Source organism: Rousettus aegyptiacus, unplaced genomic scaffold (assembly GCF_014176215.1).
Source record: "Rousettus aegyptiacus isolate mRouAeg1 unplaced genomic scaffold, mRouAeg1.p scaffold_m13_p_1, whole genome shotgun sequence".
NCBI lineage: Eukaryota > Metazoa > Chordata > Mammalia > Chiroptera > Pteropodidae > Rousettus > Rousettus aegyptiacus.
In genome coordinates this window covers 85182800-85205095 of record NW_023416284.1, presented here as the reverse complement: position 1 = coordinate 85205095, position 22296 = coordinate 85182800, and the positions used below count along the sequence as shown (strand labels likewise).

Below are 22296 nucleotides of genomic sequence, written 5' to 3'. Positions count from 1 at the left end.
GTCCAATTGGGGTTAAAATAAGACTGACAATAAGCTTAAAAAAACACCAGCTTAAAAACAAGTCTGCCACCTTAAATGCATGAAATGCTTCTAAATGAAAAAGGAATCCGGATGAGTTAAAAATAATTGACTCTATGCTAGTTATTATAACATTACGTTGGATTCTCCCACTTGGGAATATAATATTTAAATACAATTATAGCTAAAAAAAAAGGGGGGGCATGGTTTTATTAGCATGTAGTATTTTTCTATGACTTTTATAAACTCTAGGAATAAACAGCAATTCTTTATTCAGATAAAAAATTAACAAAAAATAAACATCTAATTTTTTTTTTTCTGCCAGATAATGAATTTGGGCCATGTCAGTGAAACTATAAGGTTATCTTTTCAAGATGCATTTTTTTAAACTTTCACTTTTTGTTTTCTAAAATCAGTGTCTTTATTTAATCACTATATTTTACATTATAAACTTCCATTTAGTAAACATTTAGTAGAGCCCCAATAATGATAAGCGACAAACTCTATTACATCACAAATCAAACATACACTTTAAATTTAACTACTTCTCTAAATAAATCCCTTCCCCACCACCTCTCCCTGCAACAGCAACAATTCATTAAACTGGAATTTATGGGAAGTTGTACTTTAATAAAAGTTACTTATAATACTTACAAGCTTAGTTTAAATAATTACAAACTGCATATTCAACATATCCAAGGTATAAAAATAGATTTGTTTATTTTTCCCTGTGGTCAAATTTGGGACACATCAGATTGTACTGAAATTGTCTAAAAGTTTTAAGAAATAAGGACATAACTACTAAAGTGAAATATAGAAATAAATTAACACTGGCACCTATATTTATTATATCCCTCAAAATCAATTTATTAAAATGTATATATATAAAAATTAGCATGCATTATTTAGAAAAACAACTTATTCAACCAAATTTCTATTTTACAGAAAATATTCACATATTAATTTTCTCTAGATACGATATTCCCATGGTAAGAGTGTGATCAACAGCTTACAAAGTACTCATCTTTACTCTGAATTTTCTGACAAAATGGAACAAAACGTTCTTTCCATCCCAAAGTTTCCACTATTCTGTATTAAATTTTTGAAAAGGATAAGCCTACTTTAAATGATCTCAAATATTTCTTGAGAAAACCATTATATACTAAAATCTATCAATTGATTCTTTCCCAAAAGTATGGTTTTTGAGAGATTGTTTGAACTTTTCAACTTTAGTTTTTATGAACTTTTGTTTATATTAAACATGATACATAATTTATATTAATAAGCATAATACTATTGCAAAAACATATCATAGAATCATAGAATTTTAGGGTTGAAAGCAATTTTAGAGAGTGTATAACCTAATTCTTCCCTCCTTCCCAAAGTCTTACACTCTATTTTTACTAATGAAGAACTTGAGGCCTGAAGAAGTTATTTTTCTTTTTCATAAGTTTTACTTTACATAACTAAAAACACTAAGACTCTGACAAGTCTGATTTATTTCTTTTCATAAAGAAAAATATCCTATGCTAGTATTTAGAATGTTTTACATATATCGATCACAGATATAAGATGGAAGAAGCTGAAATAATAGATTATATAATTGAAAATGGGTTAAATAAATAATATAAATTGTCAATATAGTGAATCCTCAGCTCACATGTCAACCATGTAGTTATCTTGTATATTTAATACAAATTTCTAAGAGATAAACAATTTGTAAATTTTCAGACATTATCAACGTTTAGGTGTTTCCTTAATGTCTTAAATGTTCCAACAATCAATATTTTTATCACTATAATTATGTTTGATTAAAATATATGTATATAAAACTATTTAATTTTATGAAGCTCTATTCAGGAAGGTCAAAAGTCACAATTCAATTTAAATAAAACACATATTATTCAGTAAGGAATTTGATGTGGCAACAAACATATGTCGTTAGTTTAATACAGATGGAAGACTATGAATAAAAAGTAAATGACAGTAACAAAATCAATATATCTGACAAATCAAGGTACTACATATAGCATCAGGTCACAGAGATAACATAAAAACAAACAAACAAACAAACATGTGACTAGAACACTACATGACTGTCATGTGCTAACATTTGGAATTAAGATTACCAGAGTGGAGAAAAGAAAATGGCCCTGACAATAAAGATAAGCATTAAATCTCTGAACTTATTTTTGTTGTACACATAGAAATGTAATTCTTATCCTGAGAATTGATTTCGCTAAAAGTTTTCAATTGTATTAGTATTTTCTTCAAGAGTGAAGGAAAATGAGTAAGATGAATCAAAGCTCTTCTTAAACTTCTATTATGAAAAAGATATAATTAACCTGCAATGTTTCTATTAAATATTTTATGAGCATATAAGCTGAGATTGACATTTCTTTTTTAAAAATGTGAATACCCAAATGTCAAAATTTTACTATAAAATTTTAGGAAAAATACTAAATATAATTTATGCTACACTATAAAGAATGAGTTTTGACTGCAACTTGAAATCTTTGACCAGATAACTAACTGTATAACTGGGATATTTATGTCATCAGTTAAAATACATCTTTTCCCAAATGATAAATCTATATAAATTCTTTCAGAATTAGCATGGCAGAAAACATACAATAAAAGAAAAAGAAAATTCAATGAACCTTGTCGAAAGAGAAAACTCAAGAAAAAAATGACAAGCTAGTATTTACACGTTGGAGACTTTTTTAACTGTTTTATCAATTAGTCTCTGGATCCTATACCAAGAAAATTACACCACCAAGACTCATCATCATAAAAGATATTAAACTTGATAAGTAGAATCCTCAAGAAGAAACTAAAAGAGGAGGAAGTGGGGGAGAAAGGAACTAAGGGGGATATAAAAGAACCTCCGACAAAATGACATCAAATCTATATAAAATCATCCCTCAAAGAATACAAACTATGGGCAATACATTCATGAACTTAAGTGTTTAATCCAAAAATAAAGATGCAACTTATAAAAAAAAAAGGAATTTTTAAAAAAATAAATTTTTAGCCAAAATTGGATGGACATTAGGACATTTATATAAAATTAATGTTTCCACTGATTATTAATATTTCAGAAAAAACAATAGTCGCAAGAGAAAATATGCTTTGGGATTGCAGTCTCTCTTATCTACCAACTTAAATAATTTTTAAAACATTTATCTATTTTAAATTATTTTATCAGATTTTTTTTTAAAGCACTGTTCAGGTATAATAATAAAGAAAAGCTAAGAATTATAAGCACAAATATTTGGACAGTATAATTCCAAACAATAGAGTGCACTCTATTTTATTAATCAAAACTGGATGCTACTTAATTAATTACATGAAATTTAACACATTAGAAAAAATATTCAAGACATAAGCTATCACCATATTATAGTGGAAGATTCATCATTTTACAAATGTAAAGCCATCACAAATTACAATTGGTTATAAAATGCCAATAAAATAACTGATATAAAATCTGTTTTTCTAGTTTAAAAAGTTAATTAAAATTATTTGTAGCATGAATCCTTTCTAAAATCTGTTTAAAAGGTTATGAGCAAATTGAAAAAACTTAATTATTCAACATTTAATTGTTTATGTAAAATATTTACAATATTTTATCAAGAAAAATTGATATGCTAGTGCTAATAAATATTAAGAAATCAAATAGATTGGTTTAAAAAGTTTTAAAACAATAGTCTTTTGTTGAATTTGCCTACTTTAGACATGATTATATGAAATCGAGCAGTTGGAGGAAGTAGTGCTGCAATACTGTCCTTTATATGAAAAGTGTGGTAGTGAAAAGGTCGCATAAGTAATCTGATTGATACTACTCAAGTAAGAGAAAACGCAGTCTAATGACTGCCAAAGAGGAATAAAAAGTGTAAAAGAAAAAGTATGCCATCAACTGCAAAACATATTATATTCTAATCAAAAGTTGTTATCAAGGATCAGATGAAATCTAAAACAAATTATATATATTAAAATTTATCACGAAAACAAATATATTTGATATTTTGAAATGATTTATAAAAAATGATATATAACTGTAATTCACAAATATTAGACTTTGGTTTTAAGAATTATATTATTGTGAAAGTTCATCTTATAAAATTCCATTTAATTAAATTGAAAGCCCACAAAATTATAAAATAATTACAAGTTTAGTCAAATTCAAATTTTGATTAGTTCTTAGTTCTTGTGTCTACACAGTCCACACTACTAAAAAAGTTAGAGTAAGACAGATTTATGTGCGCACACAAATTGAAGTTAACACAATAGTGGTTTAAAACAGAAAAAGAGAACACATGTGTGTATCTTCTTCTTCTACTGATGTTCGACAAAGTATAACCATTTAATCATTAATAAGCAACTAGCAAGAGCCGGAATATGTTTTATGCTTCATTAAAACAACATTGAGGCCCATTACAGTGCACAGCAAATGGGGCTGGAAACCACCGCACACCCTGGCAAACCACATTCCCTCCTAACTTCGTTTGCTTGAAGCAGCTAGAAAGTGAACGGCAATATACTCTCAAGAAAGCCTTTATTAAGTATGAGAAATAAATTATATTAAGTGTTATTTTTGAACACAAAAATGAGGGAAAAGGTTGTTAAGATATCAAATTTACTAAAAAAAAATAATTATGTGAGAAATAAGTTGCTGTCACAAGAGAGACTTGCCAGACACTGCATTTAAGCTAGTTGTTATACACACCTTTGGAATCAATTTTGTGACACAGAGATTAGTCTGTGGTACTAAATCGCATGAGAGTAGATCAGAAAAAAACTAAAGGGTAAAGGAACTATATCCCTTACCATTACTCTAGTACCATTACTCTAGAGGTATTAAGGAGCCCTCATTATGTTTATAAGTAGTTAAGATACTGACATGATTCGACAGAAAATATTATAAATTGCTTTTTTATAACATGCTTCCATATCTCAGATTTCTAATACATATGATTTTACTTCATTAGAGCCTCATGTCTGTAATTTTACCAAATGCAATTCTAAAACTTGAAAATTACCTTGGAAATTTGTGGGAAGCCACAGAAAGGTCCTCAGAAACAGACACATATTAAATATTAATTATAATGATTGTCATATGTTATAGTGATTATGTCATCATTTAGGAATGTTAATTAAGACATAAAATTACCTGTTAATTGCAAACGCATTCTGAAGAAATATATTTGTACTTGTATGTTTAGTAGCAAATCCAGCGTGGGGACCAGACCATAATAGACTGTAGTTCTATTTTCTAAAATGCTGACATTGAGCAAATGTTCCCATGGAATGTTTGCCTGATTCAGGGACTGACATTTCCTCTTTGTAACTTGCTTAACTAAGGAGACATACAGGCCAAACTCTACAGTACCCACAGGCAACAGGCTATTACTTGCTGCTGCAACTTGTATATGGTTTCTCTTTTACTTCCCTCTTTCCCTACCACCCTCCTGCCCTTCTCTGTCTCTTTATTTTGACATGCATATTGTCTTAGCTGATTTCTATCATCTTACAAGAGTCGATGACATACCTTAAAAGATTAAGATTTCCCACCTGGGATTTGTCCAGAAATTCAGTGTATTATAGCTTCTTATAGACTTCTTCATTCTCCTATATTCGTGGTTATCAATAGTGGCTTTCTTTTTATTTTATGTTTAACTACAGGACACAGGCAGTTATGTTGATAGAAGTCAGTTTATATTGTCACTCATCTTTCATTATAACTACAAGGTTGACTTCCGCTTTCTTATAACACTTTGCTGCCATCTATGTGTATAAAAGAGTACAACACTCTTCTAAGCACCAGAACTTCCCCGATTCCAAAAACAATCGCGTCTCTAGACAAATGACAAGGGGAGCTTTAGGAATAATTTGCTTCCCCACGAGAATATAGAAGCTTACCGGGAATTTCTATTTATTTCTCGATGAAGCAACTTTCTAAAACTGAAAGAGTATTTAAGATGCATTATTTAACATAAACCAAAACCAACAGTTTTTCCCGTTACTACTATTGCTAAACTAGCTAATATGGAAACTTCTAATGTTAAGATTTTTTTAAAAAAAGCAACAAGAAAAGCTAAGTATTAAGTCATTAAATAGTTACAATAAAATAAATTGATTTTTGCAAAATTACGATTTAAATATCTTGTCAAATGATATGATAAAAACGATCACTAAGCCAAAATACTTTTACAATATTTAATGTGAAATAAATGTAAAGCAACCATGTAAAAGTATTTACTTATGTTATCTAAAGTACTAATAACTCAAATATGTGACCTAATAATCAACTAACCTCTGTCAAACACTCGACTGCTTCTTTTCTAGGGAAAATGGAAAAATATATCAGAACACTAGAGAACCTCTCAACCTCCCCTTTAAGTACTGACTATTCTTGTTTGGAATTGTCTTGACAAACATCACTGTCAAACAAACAAATAAGAAAAACACTATCGTGAGCCATATGGGAACCTTAAGCAAAACAAACAAACAAAAAAAACCTTTCCTCTGATAAAACATTTAACAATTAGGCCACACAGTAAAGACTGATATTTCCAATCAGGACCAATGATGTGTTAATAGTCCTAAAGAATGCTCCTTAAAGGTTTATTTTGTCAATACCGATTTCTAAAACACTTTTTACTGTTAAATAAACTGGCACCAATAAAAAATATAGGCGAGGGAGTGGGAAGGAGACTCAGGAAAAGGTTTTACCCTGACATAACAAACAAAATGAAAAGCTCACATGAGCTGCCTTCCCTCTACCAATTTGCCATTTACAGTAACTGCATAATTGCTATCAATACAATGTACTTAACACAGTTTAACAAGCAAAACCAAGCCTGAATGCATATTTACTTGTAAATAAAGCAAATTCAAATTCACCATGGATAATTATTTTATTAATATCTCTAAACAATGTATATATTATGTGAATATTACTAAAAAGAGTAACATAATGAAACCTACTAATCTTTGATACTAGAAATTTTTCAAAACATGAAAATCTAAATTGAAGCAATTTTCTTAGAATTTATTTCTTGCTGAAACTGGTAAGGTAGCCAATCAACAATTTATAGAAGTTAATAAAAACATTTTACACATTAAATTTCTTTGAAATAGAAAAGGTTTCATTTTATCTTATTACACCAACTTTAAGAATTCAGTTTAACAGAGAACTTTTAAAATTCCATTCGTACTAAGAGGATGAAGTAGGAATCACATTTGATATCAAGATCTATTGGGTGTTTTAAAAGACCTATTAAGTTTAAATTCTTAAATTTACACACAAATTTTTTGTGTGTGAGGAGGGGGACAGATATATCTAACCTGAGGTATTAAACAAGTTATTATTTATGTCTACATTTTAATTTATGCAACTCACATATTCTGATCTAATTGGGAATCCAAAAACACTTTTCCATTCATCATTACAAGCCCAAAACAAAAGGTTTCACTCGCAATACCTTCACTGACTTACTATTTGTTTAGTATTTGTGCTTGTAAATACATCTAGAAATTGATGTTAAGATAAATATGTACATTTAGCTATTTGCATTATTTCAGCTTAATTTTTGCAAAACTAAAATAATACTTTGGATTTTATTTTGTAAACAAGTCACTATTGTAAGTGGATTAAGACTATAAAACCCAACAAACATACCTTTGTGTGGTCCACTAATTATAAGCTAAATTCCAAACATTATTAGCTGTTATCAAAATTACAATACCACCTAGATCCAATAAAGCAAACAATCCGTTTGAACAGGGAGAGGAGAACTTTCATAGAGTGTTCTCTCTCATATAAATTCCTAATGGACTATAAAGAACTTTTTAAGTGGTTTTAGATTTGAATTCGATTGCTCAAATCCATAACAGACTTCCAAGAAGAATTTGAGCCAGATGAGACATGGGACCCACCAGCAGTGAAAAGCCCTGCTTTACCTTCATGAATATAAGATAAAAAATGCTAAACTTCTTACTGAGAACCATTTGTACAGTTGATGTACCGTAAGCACAAATACCAAATTATGAAATTAAAGGTTATGTACTGCATTTTCACTCTGTAACAAACTAAAGTAGCTACCAAATTTATTAAATATCAAGGGGACTGTGCCTGCCCAAGTTATGGACAACAAGATTGATCAGGAAGAAAAAGAGTCTGAGAGAACAAAAACGAGCAAAATGCAAGCGTAGAGATTTGTTATCACCCAAGCTGCCTATCTATGGAGAGTAAAAGCATCCAGTATTTGCTCCATTCACTGTACTCAATTCACCTGTAAGGGAATTAATTTTTCCAAAAACAGACACATTATAGTATGCATAGATATTAGGTCTAAATGCAAACATACCTTATTACTTAGGTTCTCAAAATTACACTCACTGCTCCTTACTAAGTAAAGCCTTCTCCCCATTGGTACCTTCGTGATTTCAATATTAATAATTTGCTATCTAGAGTGATTTTATGTTTCTGTGTACATATAAGAATTGCATATGAAAACATAAGAATTAACTTTAAATCTCATAAAATACATAAGTCTATATCAATTTGTATATCTACTAAGCAAAATAAATTATCTTTAGAGATCTAACATGGAGTTATAATTGGTGTATACTAATATGTGGACAAAAATATATTTGCATAATTAAAACAAATGTTTATTTTTAAATCTTAGGAAACAGATTAACTGACAGTACAGTCATATAACTGACTTGGCAATTTCTTTTTTAAAAGTAAGTATATGAATAGAAACAAATTACTCATTCTGGTTGTTCAGCTACTGATTCTTCTCATTACATAAGTAGCAAATATCATTAGTCTCCCATAGTCTTTAGGGAAACTTAAACACCAGGACAGTATAGGTTCTCAGTATACAAAATTTATATTGAATTGAGTTGAACTATCCTAACCAAAACAACTGCAATCATTCCTGATGAATTAGTACTGTGGATTTCTATCTTAACTTTATACTAATTTTAGTTTAGTATTACTGACATACTAACATTACACCTTGTATTGTTGTATTTGGGGATCTTTCTAGCTATGCAAACACTACTCATACGGTATTAATTATAACCAGTTCTCCTAGCAAGGAAAAAAACAATATTACTAACCCAAATCTACTGTATCAAAACTTTATTTCACTCTAATAAATAGTGAGAATGATGAGAGAGGTAAGACCTCAAACATGAGAGTTTTGTGTTATCTTTCCTTCATATTTCAGTGACACCTCCTCCTCCAGTCAGTCTCAGATTAGTAGTATGACAAGAAAACCAAGCGGCGTCAGCTCTGGGTTCCAGCCTAGATAGTGAGCTCTGCTGCTCCTCAAATGGAAGTTCCAGGCGGCACTTTCTGAAATAAAGGCTTGAGCTGGCTCACTGCCAAGATCTCTTTCACTTCAGAATTCTATGGCCCATTTAATAAAAAACAAAGGCTCCAAAACACCATTTTCCCCTTTATAATATGTCATAACAAGTTAAAGTTTCAGTGGCAGGAACTACAGACATTCGAGTGAGGAAAACATTTTTGCATACAATTTCAAACAGCAGTTGTGGCAAAGGGCAGGCCTCCATCACAGGCAGAAGCCAAAATGAATGGCACTCTGACTCACTGTATTACCTTAGTGCATTCATTTCTCTGGATAATGTTCTCATGTTAGCCGAAATTATGAGCAAGGAACACACAGGAACTGGGGGTGGGGGTGGGTGGGGGGGAGGCGCATAACAGAGTTGCCAATTTGCATTTCCTGTCCCCCTCTTCCCCAGCTCCTACTACTTTATTTCCTAGAGTACTCGCTCAGATTGGACCATGCAGCCACTTTTAGGAGAGTTACTCTTATAGATAAGATGGTCAGCATGGCCTTGCTAAGAAGCTGATATTTAAGTAAAAGTTGGGACAAGTTAAGGAAATAAGGCAGGTGGATATCCAGAAAGAGTATTACAAACAAAAGCAAGTGCAGAGGCCCACAGGATCCACAACTTAAGGAGGCTCGGAAAGGTTGAGCACTCTGTCAAAGTCACATAGCTAGCATGTGACATGGCTAGGATCTGAAGCCAGAGAAAACAGCAAGCCCAGGTTCTGGGGTGGGCCTGGGTCTTAAATTTTAGACTGTGTCCTGGGAATTCTGATGTGTACCCCTGATTTGTGAACTCTTGCCTGTACTACAGTGTCTCATGAAAATCTTCCTCCCTTCTGCCCCATGACACAGTCATCTATTCTAACACTCATCACAATGCTTTTCATCTGTGAGCCCCTTCATGCATCCTGCTGGCACAGGGCCTGGTAAAAGGCAGCAACCAGAGTTAATAGCTGTAATCACACAACTTTAACAAGCAATTGTGTGAGATGTGGGGCTAGAGCCTCACCCACGTTTAAGGATGTTCTGACAGCTATGCCCCTGCCTAGTCCTCATTTCCCTGCTCTACTCACACCTCCCTGTCAGGCTGCCCAGATCCAAAATAAACAAAAGAGTGAGCAAGGACATAGGAGAACAGTCCTCTCTGCTGTTTGCTCTGGGTTTTTAATAGGCCACCCCCAACCCTTGCTTTAATTACATAGTAAAGAGCCACATTGTTGCAATTTTGTTTTGTTCTATAACTGGGTTATTCAGGAACTAACCAGATATTCAACCTAGGCACCTGCCCTTCCCTAACATAAGGCAATTCTACCAATGCATTTAGTCACCCACCCAACTCCCCTCAATTAGAGCAGCCACAAGAGGTTTAGGCTTCCTAGAGATAAATATAGGGGTTAGATCTCCAGCTATAAATTTCAACTCTCAGAACCAGCCAGAAAAAAAAGCCACTGGAGATGACAATTTTTTAATTCAGGTAATTAAACTGCTCAGTCCCCTTCCCAGGAGCCATTCTTTAATTCCCATGCATGTTTTTATTCCCAGCTTCATTCCCTAGACTAGCTTTTTTGTCTCATCTTTCCTTGATTCCAACTTGGTACCTGGTTACTACACTAGCTACTTGGCTCACAATCAACTCTGCTTCTTGCCTAGCTTTCTGGGCTATAAGTACCACTATGTGGACAATTTAGACTTGGCTCTTACACTTCCATGTTCAGAATCTGCTAACTGGTTCTACACATCTAGAAAAAGAAATCCCTTTCCCTTACACTCAGCGATGCCCCAATTTTCTCCCAGGCACTTACACTTCCTAGCTGTCATGAAACAAACTTAAACAAATCATTTATAGAGAATTGGAAAGGATAGTAATAAATAAAGAGTTAGAAAATGAATGAAAAGTATGGAGTTCTTCAATCTGAATATAACAAAGTTAAAGAAAAACTTAAGAATGGTCTTCAACACTGAGAAGAAATTTGAAAATTCTTCTCAAAACTGAAAAAAGAAGTGTAAATGACTGTCTCTACTAAAGACACAAGGAAAAAATATAAAGAAAGATATGTGGGGGAAGAAAGTACTTAAGGTGAGGACTATCTTACATTAGAATTGTTACTAGCAGTGATAATCATTTTCTTGGATGGTCTTTAATATAAACTATAGAATTCAAATATCTAAGTTCTAGTCCTGGATTGGCCAGGAGCCAGATGTGTGACTTTCAGCAGGTGACTTCATTTATAAAATGAAAATCATATTAAATGATTTCTAAAGTTCCTTTTAACTTGTTAAATTCCATGATTCCATAATTTTCAAAAAAAAAAAAAAAAAAAAGGCAGCTCCAACATGACGTTGTAAGATGAAAGGGAGAAATAATGAACTAGATATATTGTGGAAAGATCTCATTTAACACTATAACTTCAAGAGTGATAAAGGATTATCAAAGAAGTTGTGAGGAAAAGTGGAAAGATCTAAAATTATGTCCGTAATGAATGGTGAACAGATAAGAAATTTAAAACAGAAATTACTAAAAAATATTATTTATAGAGAAAAAAAAGAACAGTAAAGCAGACTCCTAAAATATTTCCCCATCAAAATGGTCGCTATACACTGGATAATTTGTTCCTACTTGAAAGATGTCATCATGCTAGGTTTAACTACTTTTAATAACTAGTACATTTCAGTCACCTCTCACTTTCTCCCACATAAGATCGAATCAGCCTTTCAATGACCTACACTTTGTGAGTCATAATTTTTCTGTTTATGATTCAGAAAAAAATGTCTTCAGTCAGTATTTCCCAGACTGCTGTGGGTTTATTCCAAGAACCAATTTCATCTTCACTGGTTTCCTACAGGAAACCAGACCAACTTCCTATTATTTTATTTTTCTTACTTTTAGCATACCATAGCCCACATCAAATTAACTGGAAGTGAGAGTGATAGAAGACTACTCTATGCAAAGAGTAGCCAACACAAACAATGCCCAGTCTAGAAGTCACAGATTCAAAATTAAATTCAAAGTGTGCTAATATTAGAACCTTCTTTCAAAAGGGCTCCAAACCAAATAATAAGAAATGCATTTTAATTAATATCATTGCAAGCATTCCACTGTCAGAATTTTTTAAAAAAACTATTGTATATGAATGCAATAAATCCTACAAAGCTGATTAATACAGATAAATTAATTACAAGCAAAGAAATATGTGTTTTCCATCCTAACCCCTACCAAGCTACCCAGTGCACAGAGCTTGGGAGTTGTAGGAAACATACCAACATCCCCCGTTCATCTCCCCGACCTCCACCCCCGCCAAGTAACTTGGCAGTCTGTCATCACCAGCTGCCATCATGCCAGCCCCTGTCCCATACCCACTCTTTCCACAACTAGGAATCAGTCTGACATTAGATCATAGCAGAAATAGTGGCATGGAACATAGGCTTTTAAAGGACTTTCTGACAGCTTGTACTCATACTATTCCCCTAATATATGAGGAGTACCTAAGCCGCATTTATTCTCATGGACTACAGACTACTCAGAAAAAGATTTCTGAATGTGAAGAATGTTGGTATAAACATATGTCGGATTCTCCATAAACTCTCTACATTCTTATCATTCCTGATTGTAGGTATATATAGTTTTAGGCTTTAAAAGCACATGTAGTCATTAACTGGCAAAGAATGGGACTACTCTATATCGGATTCAAAAGCTGATACATAAAGGAAGAAGTCCTAAGAAGAATGCATTTAAGGCATATGTTATATATGGATAAACCAAGAAACCTGAAATATTGGAGCAGTATTTCTCAAAGCGAAGTCCCCAGACTAGGAGCGGCATCACCTGGACATATCCTAAAAATGTAAGTTCTCATATCCCACTCTAGACCTAATGGATCAGAAATTCTGGGGAAGGACCCAGCAACTTGCAGCTGATGCTAAAGTGAGCTTTATTAAATTTTCTTTCTTCCTTACATCAAGAAATTTCTAGAAAAGAATCCACTCAATTTACATTTCCTTCATAACCCCCTAACTTCCAGTCTTCTGCACTCTGGCTAACTCTTCTATCATAGTGCTAAACTGCTCTTTTAACAAGTCATAAATCATTTCTAACCTAACTGTCAAGGCCAATATCTGTTTCCTGGTGCTCATTCCCCTAGATGTATCTGAACTATCTAACACCGCTAACATCCCCTCCTGTTTGAATGAGCTAACTTTTTTTACTTCTGTGACACAATTCCAGCCTCCTGCCTCTTTATCTTCTACACTTCCCATCATCAGTGACTACATTTGCTCCTTCCACACTATAAATACATGCATGTCCCCAAGATTCAATCTTCAGTCTTCTACTCCTCTTTTTCCATCTGCCACCTTGGCATCTCAAGAACTCCTTGAACTGAATTTACATCCCTGTACCCCCAAATCTCTCACAAACCTCACATTTTTCAAACTATCTCATGACCTGCTTCACCATTGAATGTCCTTCAAGTACTACCAGTGGAATGTATGCAAGAGGAAACTTCTCATTTCCTCTACACAATTCCTACAGTTCCTCCCTGAATGTCTGCTTCTAGTATAGGTACCATCAGCTGCCTGGTACCCTGGGCAATGGAGCACCATTTTCCCTCTGCCCGGGCTCCCATATCTTGTCAGCAGAGGAGTAGCTCTACCAGACATCCTGTTTCATCCTCACCATTCCCACTTCTAATGCCACCAACTTTCATACAACAGTTTCCTATCTCTTCTAAAGCCCTCCGTCTAGACTATTATCTATAAAACTCATCTCTGAATCCATTTTTCCCCATTCAAACATGTAGAGAATGGCCCCATTGTAGCCCAATGTCCTACCTACCCTTACCTCACAATTCTCCTCAAATTTTTTGCTAAGGTAATTTAGAATGTTCATCATATTGCAAACATATCCCAAGTTTTCTCACTTCTAACTCTTGGCCATATATCGTTACCTCCATTTTAACTACCAGTTGTCACTAAGTGTGTCTATAAATTTCCTCCCTAAACCTCCTCCTCATACCACGCATAATCTCCTTCTCTAAAGACTCAAAAATATTGATGCCAGCATCTGTCACTTGCCACAAATCACTGAGACCCTCCACAACAGAAGTGGGTTTTACGCATCTGTGTCCTCTACTCTATGATGCATGCAAATATTTGTTAAAGGGGTAAATGATCTCACAAGCCAAAATTTATTTCTGCCAATTAACCAGACTTTAAGAGAAACAGGTAAAACAAAACAGGTAAAACAAAATAAAAACAGATAAACTTCACATACATAGCAACTTAGAAGGAATCAAACTCAATGTCCTAGAATGATCACCCAAGAACGATAACCAGATACTGTTAGGCTTACTCCAAGTGAGAAAAGTATTTCAGAATTTTTGAATAACAAAAATGTTTTTATAAAAAGAAGACTGGCTCATTTAATACCAAAATGGCAGAGGAGAGACCTTCTATAAATAAGTTTTCATAAAATTTCATGAATCGCACACCATGCCAGTTTATATAGCTTCCAGAGGTGATAAACTATCTACAATCACAGAGGAAGCTTCTTAATCTGAAGGAAATTAAATAATGAAGCATTCATTCCCAAACATTCTATTTTATCTGAAAGATACTTTCATGGTGGGTCAGGAAGGCCAAGAAGCAGCTAGAACGTTGGGGACATGCATGTATTTATAGTGCGGAAGGAGCAAATATGGAAGATGGATGGGTTACTTCAATTAGAGATAAATGAAGTCTTCATTCCTGGAGTGATAAAGAGTCACTGCTTCTCTATAGAAAAAAAGGGTGATTATTTCTCAAAGGATAGTATGCATAAGATACCCTTTCAAAATGAGAAAATACATTTAGAATCATTTAGAAAACCCACTCTGCTCTAACCTTGATACCTTTCACAGCTCAAAGCTGAAGCTTGGATACAAACCAGCATCATCAGAGTTTAAGAAAGGGGTAAAAATTTTATTTTTCTGAGACACCGCAGACAATCAAGAAGTTTATATACATATATATACACACACATACATATTATATATAGAGAGAGAGAGAAAGAGAGAGAGAGAGAGCGCGAGAGAGAGAGTGCACAAGTGCGCACGCGCACGCAAGCATGCACACAAGCGCGATCCTTCAAGGTTAACATTTTAGAGAAAAGTTATGAGGATTTACACTCAATTTTTACATTTGATATCAATTACAAAACTGGGCTTACCATTATATTTCTCTATGTTCTATACCTGGTTTCATTTGATCTAGTTTATAATTTCTCCCTTAAACTAGCAGAGATATAAAATAGGCATATAGCTTCCATTCTGCCTAAAGTTGAGGATATGGAGAAAAAGCAAATCACCTTAAATACTTTCTGAAAGAATGTTGAATTTGTTCATCAGCAAAAACTGCAGAGAGATTGTTTGGGGGCTGCTTTAACTAAGAGTGAGTTTGCTTTTATTTCAAAGCTCCACGAACTATTCTGATTGAAACGGATGTCCTATCATCCCAGGCTTCAGATTTCACTCACTCAACTGAGCACTAGAATATTGCAAAACAAAATCTTGAATTAAGTACAACTAGAATCCGGGCATCCGCCCGGGCTTCTCAGGTTTACTGCAATTTGTACCAGAATAAAAAACTAAAGAGAGGTAGATGGACTACCTAGAATCTGAATAAAGGAAAAGAAATCAACATTAGCTATATCATACTGAGAAGACTAAAGGCTACAAAGTTTTTCTTCCAGTGATTTTTTACTACTTATAATAACGTTAATTCCACTAATTTTAACATATTATTGAAATTCAAAAATATTATTTTTTCAGCCAGTAATATAACCACTACCAAAAAAAATTTTATATTAAAAGTTTTATGAGTTACATTTTCCAAAATTTTAACAAAATGCTTCTTTTACAATGTGATTTGAAATGGGAGAAAATACTTCCAAGTGTGGCTCACAACTACAAGAGCAACCCCCAAATTGAATACTGCTATTTTAATGTTAGCAGGAAGATTTTACTATATTGTTCAATAACAGAAAACATACTTTTAAAAAATACATTAGTATTTCTATTAGTATTCAGTAATATCCAAACTAATATTAATGATTAAACTTAAGGACTGAGATGAGTGGTTGTATTACTGTATGAAGAAGCAAATAAAATATAGAATGACTCATGAACACAGCTGGAGAACCCAGTGATAATGAAAATGGCTTACTTTGACATGGCTCTGGGCTCCAAGGTTGTAGATCTCTGTAGGTTTGACTTCATTAATGATCTTCACAAGGCAAGTACTGTCGGTGAGATCGCCATAGTGCAACTTCATGTCTTTAGAATACAAAAACATAGCATTAGACATTAGAAAACAACACAAGTCCAATTTTTCAAAATATCAAAACTGAAATACATATTCTGAAACTCTGAAAACCAGACTGGTAGGGGGCAGCAGTCTTTAAAAACCTAAGTAGTAGAAAGATACTCATATTTCTTGCCTTTGTCTCTACAGGATTTATAAAACTAAGATGGACTTTTTAAAATATCTCAATATCATGACAGATGTTAAACAATTAACATAGCTTATAGCTTATGGCTCCCAGGTGGTTATAAGATGTATTACATAAGAGTGAGATTCAAAGAAAATCTCACCATAATGTGTATAATCTCCAAAGAAATCTAACACATTGATAAAAGTGAAGACAGCTATGTTCAGATACTTTTATCCATGAATTTTTAAGTACTTCATAATCAATCCTTAAGCTATCCACGAAATGCCTGAAGTAGTGACATAAATGATTAAAGGACAACTAGCCTAGTCTAACCCTAAATCTAAGCAGAGCCATACACTGAATCCATTAGTACAAGAATTTGACACACACATACGGATGATCTGCTAACTTCATCTTTTCGTTCTTTTTACACAATATTGATCTATGCCTAGATCTAATGGCAGTACCATTCTGTAATTTACACATAAATAATAATTTCCAAGGAAGATATAATGAATAACCTAAATATTACAGTTCACCTAAATATAAATCTTATCCCCTTACTGGGACAACTGGGTCATCTTTCTAGAAGACAATGTCACCACCTGTGCAAGTAATATTCTAGGCTCTGAGGTGAATACAAAAATCACGGTTTACAAGATGACTAGATCATCCCTGCTAGCTGGAAAAACTGAATGGGTAAAGCAGGCTACATGTGAAGGTAAAAATCCCTGTATCCTAGTCTCAGCCATCTTTTACATGATTTGTGGCCTCCATTTCCTCATCTGTAAAACGGTCTCATTCACAACCTTGGGAGCTGCTGGAAAGATGAAATGAGAAAACACTGTGACTGTGCTATGTAAAGAGTACAGCTACATGCAGGCAAATTTATTAACAAAAATAACAAATGACTGCAGACTGACAACAATCTGTAAAGCAATTAAATATAGTTTTTACTGCCATTTGTTTTTAGACCTGCTTTTACAAATTATTTTAAAAATTAAATAAATGTACAAAGATTGCTTAACTTAATTAAACTAACTGTAAAAAGCAAAGAAATGCTCTGTGAATATGGAACTAATCTCACTTGAGGGGATAGTGACACCTGGAGATAGGTGATCGATGCCATGTCTACTCTTGGTGTCTGGAGTAGCATCACCTGACCAATATCCTTGTAACAGCCTAACCAAGATGATACTGTGATCCAGAGGCAGCAAACAATGAAGGGTTTTCAAAACATGCAGATGGCATTTAACACAGGTAATTAATGGGTAAATAACTGCAACTTGATGGACTTTGAGAAAAATGACATTTTAAAATACTTTCTAATGTAGGAAGTTATAGAAAGAGATTTTAGAAAAAGAAAATTACCTACTTCCTTCAATATGAGCCTGTGGATTCTTATACAGATGTTCAATTCGACCTGTATTGAATGAACTGGATCGCCGAACAATTCCATGAACCTGCATTTTTTAGTGTGAAAGATAAGAATAAGTTATAAATGTGTAATGAAAATTAATAAGTAACTCAGAAGTTCTTTTGCTTATGTTTAGCTTTGTGAAAAAATATATACCATCTATAAAAATTATTTTTAAATTATGACATATAGTTCTACTGCTTACATTCTCCCCAACCACTGCCCTCTAGGAACCAGTACCGTCTACCTTCATCTTTCACCAGTGTTTTTACTGCCAATCTCAACAAAATTAGATAATTATGTGACTTCACAGCAAATGCTTAGTTGTAGATACTCAAATGTCTCCTTTTCCAAACACACACACACACTTACAATCCTACTGCTGACAAAAATATCTCCTAAATTTGAAACTGAAGACAGACCACATGAAGCCATATCAGTAAAACAGCCTTGCAGCCTCTTTAACACAAAACATGAGGCCAAGAGGCTCTGATGCTACCACATCTTTCTAGTATCCTCAGACTTTTGTATCCTGCGCCTATTATTTATATGTATCTGGGTCCACAAATAAAATGAGAGAACAGCTGCTATTATGCAACTATGTGGAAAAGTAAGAAATCTAAACAGCACAGGCTGGGGACAATATTTATATACTACTAGATTAAAGACATGAAGAAAACACAAATGAAGAGAGGATTTTTATTTTTATTTTTATATTTGACTTAACCATGATAAGTGTAATGAAAAAAAATCATTGGAACAAGAAAGTATACCTGTTATAATACTGAAGAAAAGACTATTTGTGTCTGATACATAAGAGAAATTATTCAAGACCTGGTATCACTTCCTTCTTGTGTCAAGATTGCTCCCTTTGTGCTGCCAATGCTAATACTAGCTTATGTCACCTGCTGCCCAAGTTCCAGTTCTACTGGTGGCAGTTTTAATCCTTCACTTATTTTAGAAGTGTTCCTTCTAATGTTGGGTAGTTTCATTTGCAGCTGAATATACTTCTGTGTTTTAACTCAATCATTTTATGTCTATTTCAAACTGAAATTAATCCTTGGCATGACTCGAATATTCCAATTGCAAGGGGAAATTATAAGTATATAAGACTTTCATTCAAACAGAAAGGAATGTCATCATCACTTTATATGGCATACATGAGAAATTAATGTCTGCAAAAAGGATACAACACACCCACAATTAATAATTTTGTTGGTTAGCTGCTTTAGCGAAAGAGAAAAGCACTCATCTACTCTATTTTCCAAAAGAACTAAACCCAAGAAAATTTGGTAAACATAAAAATATTTTAAGAAGGGAACAAAACAACTTTGGTTGAAATTCAAGGAGGTAAATAGTAAAATTTGGGAAACATTAAGTTGAGATTTGGGTATACATATCCACCTCTTAATTTACAAGTGAAGAAAATAACATATTAGGATTTATTATACTTAATGGTCTCCAATTTTTCAAATTGTTACTTGATTGCAAAGCCGAACTGTTCTATAAACTTAATGTTATTTAATAAAAAAGTTCATATATATGCTTCTACATAGCAAAATTGGGGTTTACTACCAAAGTTACGTCTGAAACACAAATTTCTCAGATGTAAGTGGGACTTTATTTCATTAGATGAGATGAATTTAAATTATCTAAAAATAGATAATTTAACTGACAATGAAAAACTTGATAAAAATGTGGTTAAGTCTATTTTTTGCTCTTAATTGTTGAATTCTGGGTAAGACTCATATCCCAACAACCCAAAACAAAGAGAAATGCCGGACATACACACTGTACATAAACCTATAAAGCTCTGATAAAAATTAAATGATATCGATGAATTCAGTATAAATATCAGACAGCAAATAAATAATATAGGACTTTAATATCACATTTGTGACAATAGAGCATAAAGCACTAGTTTGGGGGTTGCCTTTTTTAATAGAAAAAAAGGTGTTTTAATTCTCCCTCACTCCCAAATTATCGTACATGTATACAGGGAAAGAAAGACCTGCCAAATGCTTAATCCATGACAGCAAGTATTGTTCTACAAACTAATGAAAGCTAAGTCTGTCTGCTTCTGAAACAGGTGAAATACAAACTTTAAGACAAGCCAAAATGTGTGCAAACTGGATAATCTAGTTAAGAATTTGAGATTAGTAGCTTTCTCTTTACAAAGAAATGTATGTAGGGCTTTTTGTTTGTTTTTATAAGCATTACTAGGGGAAATAAGATGAGGAGTTAGAAAACCGAAGTGAAAAAATAAATGAACTAAATGTGACTCCATAGAAGCTTAATCAAAATCATTATTAAATTACAGTTCAAAAACAAACTATAATTCTGAAAAACTGAGGTCTTAAAATAAATGGGAGTATTTTGACAAATTTCATGTCTCATTTAACTAAAATGATGAAAAGGAAAATTTCAAATTCTCTCAATGTCAGAACAAAGTTGGTTTAACATCAGAACCTAGAATCTGATTAGGCAATACTTAAAGAAATCCATCATTCATTCATTCATTCATTCTTTCTTTCTTTCCTTCCTTTTCTTCTTTTCTTCCTTTCTCCTTCCTTCCCTCTCTGCCTCCACTTCCCTCCATTTACATATGTATGTATGTATGTATGTATGTATGTATGTATGTCAAGAAAATAGAACATATTATCACTGGATTTCAAATACTTCAGTGTCTAGATTTTTCTTGTGAGGCAAGGATGACTTCCAGGGATGGTAATGCCACTTGCCTTTTGAAAAGTATAGATTATGTAGATAACATCAATAGCTAACATTTACATGGCAATGTGCCAGACACTATTCTTTATAAACATTAAATCACTTAATCTTCACCACAACCTTCCTATTACTATTCCCATTCTACAGATGAGGACGCTGCCTGAGACCACACAGCTAGTAAGTGGTCACATTAAAGGGTAAATATGGTCCATTGTGCCAACACTCAGTATGATTTCAAAATGAAATCCATAAAAAGGTTTGCCTTTTTTCCACCAAAGCTTCTGGGATATCCAACAACCCAGAAAAAGTATTTCAAAGATTCTAACAGATCAAGAAAGAATGGAATCATAGAAATTCCATGTTCTAACAAATAACTTATCAGAGATAACAACTGGACAATCTTTATATCCCATTTTTTTTCTGTTCTCCTGATCCTCCTAGTTATAGTTCATCTCCTGGAAGGGGAATCCACAGTTTACTTATTCTTTATTTACAATTCCAATACACTATGTTGTAGTTATTGCCAAGTTTTTTAACATAGATTTTCCATATATTCCCAGACAAATTTTAGCTTTTACATAGTTTAACCTTGCCTTTCATTTTTCTGGCTTCTTCTGTATTTTGTGCAAAATGGGTACAATAATGCTAAGGAAGGCACTTGAAACTAGAATGTAGTTTTGCAAGAAGTTTTACTTCTGTCAAGTTTCCTTTCTCCCTTAGGATGACAAGGAATATGCTAGGATCCTAGGCAATGTAACATGCCTGCTGTTTGCTAATGCTAATTAACTGGACTAAGCAGCCCTCTACAAAATCTGTGTCCCTTGGCTTGTCAGCATCAAGCACTGTGTCATCTGTCCCTCCTATATCAATAAGCCCCACAGATCCCACAGAATTCCTCTAGACTGTTTTCCATGGATTGTATTACCTAATTTTTAAGACATCCCTATTTATGTGAAGAAACTAAGTCTTAGAGAGGCCCAATGACTTGCCTAAGGCCACAGAGCCAACAAGTGGCAGAGCAGAAAGAGGACACAGGCTATCCAGCACCAGAGCCCAAGGGATTCCTCTCCACAGTGAGCTGAACTGACTCATTCACCTCCCTTGCTCTGAGTGGGCTGAGAAGGTATAAAGGAGAATTATCCTTTGCACATCAACAATGTGTAGAACTAAATACATAAACTTTTAAGGGTGATTTTCTATAAATCCTGACAATTCTTAATTTTCCCCATCATAAAATGACACCTGTATTCTATAATGAACTCGTGTTAGATCCATTCCTTTTATGTTCT

General features: G+C 33.4%; 1 protein-coding gene across 6 annotated transcripts in view; it reads right to left on the bottom strand.

Annotated features, from left to right (window-relative positions):
• GMDS (GDP-mannose 4,6-dehydratase) overlaps window positions 1-22296 on the bottom strand; it is a 589931-nt gene that overhangs the window by 438559 nt on the left and 129076 nt on the right. For 4 of the 6 annotated variants that reach the window (XM_036237568.1, XM_036237561.1, XM_016124269.2 and 1 more), the window contains exons 3-4: window positions 18236-18323; window positions 16593-16702 (exon numbers count right to left, since the gene is read on the bottom strand). In XM_036237568.1, coding sequence (XP_036093461.1) covers window positions 16593-16702; window positions 18236-18323 — 198 coding nt within the window. Of the gene's footprint in view, window positions 1-16592; window positions 16703-18231; window positions 18324-22296 lie in introns of all 6 variants that reach the window. The other 2 variants (XM_016124272.2, XM_016124273.2) reach the window with 1 other exon arrangement.